The sequence below is a fragment of the Oncorhynchus mykiss genome, chromosome 20 (genome assembly GCF_013265735.2).
Source record: "Oncorhynchus mykiss isolate Arlee chromosome 20, USDA_OmykA_1.1, whole genome shotgun sequence".
Classification (NCBI taxonomy): Eukaryota; Metazoa; Chordata; class Actinopteri; order Salmoniformes; family Salmonidae; genus Oncorhynchus; species Oncorhynchus mykiss.
The window spans coordinates 27,062,077-27,070,471 of record NC_048584.1 but is presented as its reverse complement, the minus strand read 5'-3'; the positions used below and the strand labels follow the sequence as shown (position 1 = coordinate 27,070,471).

Here is an 8,395-nt window from a genome sequence, read left to right as displayed (position 1 = left end):
ATATGTTTTGTAATAACATTGCGCAGGTTCCCGCAAGACATTGTGATGTTTCACACACTAAAACGTGCGAGAAAAGCGGAAGACAGACAGCACCAATAACCTGTCTGTCTCCATGCTTATGTTGAAACAGCATGCCGAGGGAGGAGGAAGACCGAGTGAAAGCACAGAGCAAACCTTTTTGTTTCATTTTGACTTGTTTTCACACACACACACTTTTATTACCCTCTGGTCCAGTGGACCCGAACACCACATGTATTTATTTAACTAGGCAAGTCAGTTAAGAAATTAAATTATTATTTACAATGACGGCCTACCCCGGCCAAACCCAGACGACGCTGGGCCAATTGTGCGCTGCCCTATGGGACTCACAGTCACGGCCAGATGTGATACAGCCTGGATTCGAACCAGGGACTGTAGTGACGCCTCTTGCACTGAGATGCAGTGCCTTAGACCCCTGCGTTACTCGGAAGCTGATATGTGTGATATAAACATGTAGGGAGTGTACAGTGTGCACTCAATGAAAATGTGTTCTTTTGCATGTTCTTCATAGAAAATGAGCCAAGGTCAATGAATCTCAGGTTGAAAGATTAAATAATTTGCAATAAATAGATGCAATAAGTCGTAGATAACTTGTACTTCTTTTTAAACCATTGTTGACAGTTTGTGCAATATTCTGTTTCAAATAGTTGCAACCGGCCCAATGCTTACAGTGATCATAGCCATGGGATGTGTGCATTAATTGTAATAATCTACCAGCTACGGATAACTATTTATTCACTGACATGTGAAAGTAAGCTGTAGTACACAAAATGTTATTGTGAAGTATGGCACAACAACAATTTTACTACAGTCATAACATTAAGGCCTTTATTCATTGAAAGCTATGGAACATCTTCCTGTCAGTGTAATGGCTTGTCGGTGCTATAGTGAAATATGTTAATGTGAAACTGTAATGAACAAAAATAGAAAAGCAACATGCAACAATTTAAACGAGATACAGTTCATATAAGGAAAGCAGTCACGTGAAGTATTCATTATGCCTAATCTATGGAGTTCACATGACTGGGAAGGGGCGCAGCTATGGGTTGGCCTGGGAGGGCATAGGCCCACCCACTGGGGAGGCAGGCCAAGCCAACCAGAATGAGTTTCTCCCCATAAAAAGGGCTTTATTACAGACAGAAATACTCCTCAGTTTCATCAGCTGATCGGGGGGCTGGTGTCAGATGATCCCACAGGTGAAGAAGCCGGATGTGGAGGTCCTGGGCTGGGCTGGCGTCGTTACACATGGTCTACGATTGTGAGGCCAGTTGGACGTACTGCCAAATTCTCTAAAATGATGTTGGAGGTGACTTATGGTAGAAAAATTAACATTCAATTCTCTGGCGGACATTCTTGCAGTCAGCAAGCCAACTGCATGCTCCCTCAAAACTTGAGACATCTGTGGCATTGTGTTGCGTGACAAAACTGCACATTTTAGAGTGGGCTTTCATTGTACCCAGCACAATGTGCACCTGTGTAATAATCATACAGTTTACTCAGCTTCTTGATATGCCACACCTGTCAGGTGGATGGATTATCTGGCAAATGAGAAATGCTCACTAACAGGCATGTAATTTTTTAAATTTGTTAACAAAATTTGAGAAATAAGATTTTTGTCCATAAGGAACTTTTCTGGGATCTTGTATTTCAGCTCATGAAACATGGGACCAACACTTTACATGTTGCGTTTATATTTTTGTTCAGTATAAATTATTTAGAAAAAAAGTTGAGTTGTGGATCACAGTCAACATGAATGGTAGACTTCTGTGGAGGGAGCAAATATCCAGCTCCAACTGATAAAAAAAATCACTACTTTGTATGATTAAATGTTTAAGCTTTTACACATTCAAACGGAGCCGATACAGGTATCAGATTGCAATTTGATGTACAAGTATTTTGACATTGTGTGCTAGGCTTAAAAAAATTCATAAACTACTTTTTACTAAATCGTTTGACTTATTTGATTGATTTACCTGTCGAAACACATGCCAGTAAATATCTACTATAGTAATGAGATTGAAAAGCATTTCACCTGGATACACATACATTTATCAGCATGACAAATATTCTTCAAAATAAAATCTGCTGGAGCGTGTCATTAAACAAAAATACAGATAAATGCCATACTGTAATACTCTGAAATGTAACAAACGGGAAAAGAGGGAAGAGGACATACAGTACCATAATGGAGGACAGATGGGCAATTTCAGAACTGTAGCTGGCGTTGCCTTTTCTCCCCATCGAAAACATCAATCTTCAAAATACTGTAGAACTTGGTCCTACCCTGAGGAGAGGGGATCAGTGGATTTGCTGTCAATCATCTCAACACAATGGTGGCATTGTAGGTTATTTTCTTCAGTCGCATCGAACCTGGGTTAGTTTTAGGTCTCAGGAACTATATTAATACGACACAGCAATCTTGCAAACGGTCAATCTAAGCAGACAGACACAATAACATTCTGGAGCCTGCCATTTCACACAGGCAGCCCAATTCTGATATTCTTCCCACTAATTCGTCTTTTTCAGAGCTGATCTGATTTGTCAAATGACCAATAATAAAAAAAATATCCGAATTGGGCTGCCTTTCTAAACACAGCCAAAGTGCACTGAAAAGCCCTCTGACCTGCATTAGGAAAATGGTCATTGAATTAAATGACTGTCATCAATCATATGAACTTTGGTGCAAGGTGTCAAAAGGGAAGTAGCTCACCGTGCAGCCAGCTTGTGACCCAGTTTATCCACCTGTGTAATAACAAAACCTATACAACTCCATAAATATACTATTACACAGCTATGAATAATTATTAGAAAGTTACTACAGGTATAACAACAATTTACCAAGTATTCTAAATGGATATTACACACTTAAGTAATAAAGATGACAAAGAGGAATCACCTTAGAACAATATACAAACATACATTTTGAATACTTTATTTTAAAAAGAGCTTCTATATCATTGAGAATAAATTAAAAAAGCATGACTCATAACAATTAGGGAGGGAAAAACAACAACTAATAATATCAACACAAAGAACAACCCAAACAACGGGTCAATGAAACCAGCAGGCGTGAGACAGTGCTGAATGATAATTCTCACTATAACATTACATAATTGATAGATTATTCTTCAGCTAATAATTAAATTCTGATATTCAGTCCATAAAATATGCTTTGAGGCAGTGGTTCCCAAACTCACTCAGCCCCGCTCCCCCCCCTTCCATCACTGGGGAACATCTGTCTATTTCCATGGGCACAAGCACTGTCCATGACAGTAACTGTTCACATCCCTTCTTGGCAGTTTTAAAGCTAATTTCCTGCAATTCTACACATTCCGCCATGTCTTGTGTGTTCATGTGATATCTGAGTGACTCAAACATTACAACAATATCAGTGGGCTAAAAAAACCTAGCTGAAAAAACTTGGGCTAGTTGATCTGGACATTTTTTCACCCTGCACCCACGCTGCAACTCCCCTTCCGACAGGGACGCGCCCCACAGTTTGGGAACCACTGCTTTGAGGGACTATATGATGTGTTCTTTATACAGATAACACTGTACATAATGCAATATGCTATGGGTAGCATAGGGCAGAAGTACAGGGGTGAAAGTAAGATGTCAGGGGTCATTATCATATAGCATCTCAGACTTAGTGTGCTGATCTAGGATTTGGGTTCCCTGTTATCTTGTTCATTATTATATAAAAAGGAAAAACAAATCATATCAGCAATCATACTCTGAGAGGCTTTATGAATACAGCCCAGATGATTAAAGGGCTTGAGTAAGATGAAACAGGACTCTCTGCCTGTGTCTGAGGGGCCTAGGAACAAGCTCAGCAGTCCAGAGTAGGGCCAGGAATCCAGGACTCTCTGTGGGTCTCTGACGGAACATCCAGAAGTTGGGAAGATAAAAGGTCAGAGAAGAGTCGCTCCACCATTATGAGCCCTGTATCATGTTCCCTACATCTCATCTTTCCTCGAAGTCTTCACCAACCTGCCTGAAAACAAGGACAGAGAGAAGTTTGAAACCACACACACACACACACACAGAAATGTGTGGGGATCTTGTAAATTAGCCCCTTTAGCTAAGAAACCTGTGTCAACGTGAGGTTAATAGTTACATTTTGTTACAATTGCGTGCTGGCAATATTTGCCACGTACTCAACACTGTAATTTACAAATTAATTGATCATGTATTTTTGTAGACATAGTACCCCTCTATTTATGCCTATCATTTTTTTGCAAAATACTACAATACCCCAAAAAATCTCAGGTAAATGTATCTGCCAAGATAGAAAACTGTATTGACAACAGTTGTGTGGAGCCACATCCACACAGCTTCTAAGCAGGGTCATTCGATCATTCTCAAACTATTGAGCCCCTTTAGCTTCCCCTCTCACTAAAGAGGCGGAGTCATTTTGGGTGGCTATGGTTTTCTGTATCATTGACACATCAGGCACTTGGGAGCTGGAGGACAGAAATAGCCAAAGGTGGTTCCTTCCTCTCTGTGAGATACCTAAAAATAGCCCCCTGGACCCTATCCAACCACACACACCCACCCACCGACCCAAGGGGGAGATACAGTACAACAGAATAAAACTCTGGACTTTGGGAGTTACATTTGGGACACAGGCATTAACTTTACCCTGAATTCAATATGATGATACTCGTGAAAGTAGCATCAGAGATCACCTTGCAGCAATAGAAAAGTAATCATTACAAACCACTTCAGGGAAACCATTTGAGAAGAACATGGATCCGCATTGTGATAATCTTTTATTTTAGTTCTGATTGTTTGTTTTGAGTAAGTACCAAAATTTGAGAGGGGTAAAGAAAGTAGTTAAGGGCACAGATAATCGGCCCAGCCAGGGTTCAAACCCCCCATCGCCAAGGGGGAACGTGATGATTCTGACACCAATAATGCTGATAAAACTAGCCACGTTTCAGCATTTGGTGCATTAAGGCCAAATCTTTAAAGCTCATGGAGGGGCTTCTCAAAATGGCAAATGAATGCTTTACCTGCTCCATGCAATGCAACACAGTCAACTGTAAAATAGAGAGGACTTTTGAATTGCCTCTTACATAACATGTGAATGTGAAAAGCACCATCTACAACTGTATTTCTGCCTGCTATTTTGAGAGGGAGCATTTTCGATGTCACTAAACTGAGCTATTAATTAAGTTACTAGTGTGATAACACAAGGATAAGTCACAGAGCAGAATCCTATGCAGTAGGCAGCACTGAGGGGGAGGAGTCTCACCTTGGTCCTGGGCATACTGAGCGTGTTCACTAACAGCCACATTCCTGAGCGCTCTCGGCCTGTCCCCTGCGAGGGGAGCGCAGCTGGCGCAGCGCGGCGTCTCCGTACTGGATCCCTGATCCCATCCTCTCCGGGTCCAACTCTCCTGGAAGAGAACACAGAGAGAGAGAGAGAGAGAAATAGAGAGAGAAAAAAAGAGTGAGATGGAGAGAGAGAGGGAGAAGCCCCTGAGCTGAAACAGTAGAGTTCAGTTGGTACTACAATTTCATTGCTGTTGGTTAAGGTGAGAAGATACTGAATGCAGAGATACCTGACTCTATCTTGTTGAGGATTTTCCTGGCACACTGCACAAAGGCCTCCTCTACATTCTCCCCTGTCAGAGCACTTGTCTCCAGAAACATAAGCTCTGAAACAGACAAGACAGCAGGACACAATAATAACAATGATTATCATCAATGTTGATAACATTTGAACACAAGAGAATTAGTCAGCATTTAGCTGTGGAGGACAAGAATTGCAACGGTTTTGTGGGCAATAGTTCACACCAGTGAGTTGTCCTACAGTGACCTCTAGTGGAGTATACGCAGTGCAACAATCAGAAATGAGGATTTCAGGTCTGCATCAGAGGGTAGGGGGTAGATTTGGGTCCATATACATCAAGCTTCTCAGAGTGGGAGTGCTGATCTATGATCAGTTTTGCAGTTTTTTAGACACATAGAGGATCTGCACTCCCAGTCTGAGGCGCTTGACACAGGGAGCAGTTTGGAATTCAGCTGTAAAGGGATCATCATTCATACTAAACGCACCATTTTCCTGAGCAAAGCGAGACGCCTCCAGGAAGGTGACCTCCCGGTCTGCGTCCAAGTCCTTCTTGTTACCACACAGGATTATGACAATATTTTGGCTGGCCAGCATCCTGGCATCTGTCAGCCAGTTGGTCAGGGCGTTGTAGGTTTCCCGGCTGAGGATGATCAGGTCAATGGAGCGAGAGGGAGAGCAGTGGAGACATACAAATCAGACTTGGTGGTTCACTAAAATCACAGTAGGCTTTAGGAAGGTTCGAGCAGTGTTTTCCAAAACAGTCAATCGGGAGCCACTGTGCAACCAATGAGTCATATCATATTTGTGTTTTATTAAAACAACATACCCCTTGAAGGTCCACCCATAATAAGGCAAGGATTATTTCTCCTCAACTCTCCTGATCACCTATGAGTAGGTAAATTAGCCTACCTGGTGATGTCATATACAAGCAGGGCTCCAGCAGCGCCTCTGTAGTAACTCCGTGTAACAGACCTGGGAGAGGAAAGCAATTGTAACATCAGTTGAAAATACACAAGTGCATAAATATAAACATTTTACACATCCTAATTACATTTATTAAATTGACATTCTCCATCTCCTACATCTATAGTTAGCTATACATAAAAGCATTTAGTGCCATCCAAGCTGGATAAGGAGTTGGTCAATGTGCAAAACAAAATGCTCAAGGTGCTCAGTAACCTTTATTTAACTAGGCAAGTCAGTTAAGACGAAATTATTATTTACAATGACGGCCTACACCCGCCAAACCCGGATGACGCTGGGCCAATTGTGCACCGCCCTATGGGACTCCCAATCACGGCCAGTTATAACACATCCTGGATCCGAACCAGGGTGTCTGTAGTGACGCCTCAAGCACTGAGATGCAGTGCCCCAGACCGCCACGCCACTCGGGAGGGGAGCAGTAATAGTGTTTCAGAATTTTAGCTGCGCTACACATTATTAACTCCCCCACAACAGCTGGCCATGATTCATTTTACTTGCTGTTCTAAGGATCTGGCACAAGTTCTCTAATGATCAGCTGGAGATGGACACGCATGAAACAGTCCAAGCTGGTTTGAGAAAAAATGTCTAATGCCCTGCCACAGTAGGAGTAAGTATGTGAAATGCTCTCACATACTGTACAGTACCTGAATCTCTCTTGTCCCGCAGTGTCCCAGATTTGGAGTTTGACATATTTGTTTACCACGTTGATTATCTTTGAGCCAAACTCCACTCCAATGGTGTGATTCGAATCGTCTTTGACTGTGATTTAAATGAAATCATTCCACAACACACAGCTAGATCACAACAATGCCTGTTAATGTATTCAAAGTTAAGTTAATTATAAATTGTAGTCTGTCCCTAAAATAAACTACAAGTCATAGCTAGATAGAAAATACATGTCAAAACAATCAATTGGACATAACTTACATCTCTTCTCAATAAACTGGTGAAGTAGACATGATTTTCCAGTTCCTGCATTCCCAATTACTAGGAATTTGAACAGAAAATCTAGAAGAGGAAAAACAAACAAAGTTCATTTTAATCATTAGAGAATGCGTATTCTTAGGCTAGTTGGATAGAAAGCTGGCTAACGTTAGTTAAGTAACAGGCGCACTACTTGCAGAACAGAAGCTATGTTATTGCTTCATGCAGAACGTTACATTTGCATCGACAGTTGTCTGACATTCAGATGGCTTTCTAGATAGCTAGCTAAGAAACCAATTAATGATAACATTTGACGGAGATGCAAGCGATCAGGCGAAACTAAAGTTAGCCAGCTAGCTAATGTTAGCTAGCTATACCCCCAACAACGAGTAAACATGAAAGCATAGCACATAGGCTATTTGTTTTGATGGCATTACAATACACCTGCTCCATCTCATCTGGCTATCTATTGTGTAACGCGACCTGACTGATCAAGATTTCTTACCGTATGTCTCAGACATGGCAATGGTTGTGTTTTATTTGCTAGCAATATCCTATTGTTTTTCTTGAGGCACTGCAGCTTCGAAATTAATTGAAGAAAAATCCCTAATAGCCGTGAATCCTACTGGATTTTCCTTCTCACTTCCCGTAGAACGCTTTTTCAAAATAAAAGCTCTATCAATCAACATTTTAAAAACATCGATTGTCAATAATATAGTTAAATATAATTTCATTATTATTGCATGTCTAGTTATATTGAAATATAATTTTTACTTGTAAAATAGACAAATCTGGTTACTTTTGCATTACTTCAATTTTCTGAAGAAAATGTGTGCGCTTGTTTCCGCTATTACTATTTGTTTTTTTGTG

General features: G+C 41.0%; 1 protein-coding gene across 1 annotated transcript; it reads right to left on the bottom strand.

Annotated features, from left to right (window-relative positions):
• Positions 1-1,663: 1,663 nt before the first annotated feature.
• On the bottom strand, positions 1,664-8,187 carry LOC110499272 (ras-related protein Rab-4A). Its single transcript, XM_021576301.2, has 8 exons — positions 8,031-8,187; positions 7,529-7,609; positions 7,246-7,360; positions 6,527-6,589; positions 6,103-6,257; positions 5,607-5,702; positions 5,297-5,441; positions 1,664-4,033 (listed from the first exon to the last, which is right to left on the bottom strand). The coding sequence occupies exons 1-7, from the start codon at positions 8,044-8,046 to the stop codon at positions 5,326-5,328; spliced, it is 642 nt and encodes a 213-aa protein (XP_021431976.1). The 5' UTR covers positions 8,047-8,187; the 3' UTR covers positions 1,664-4,033; positions 5,297-5,325.
• Positions 8,188-8,395: the final 208 nt, after the last annotated feature.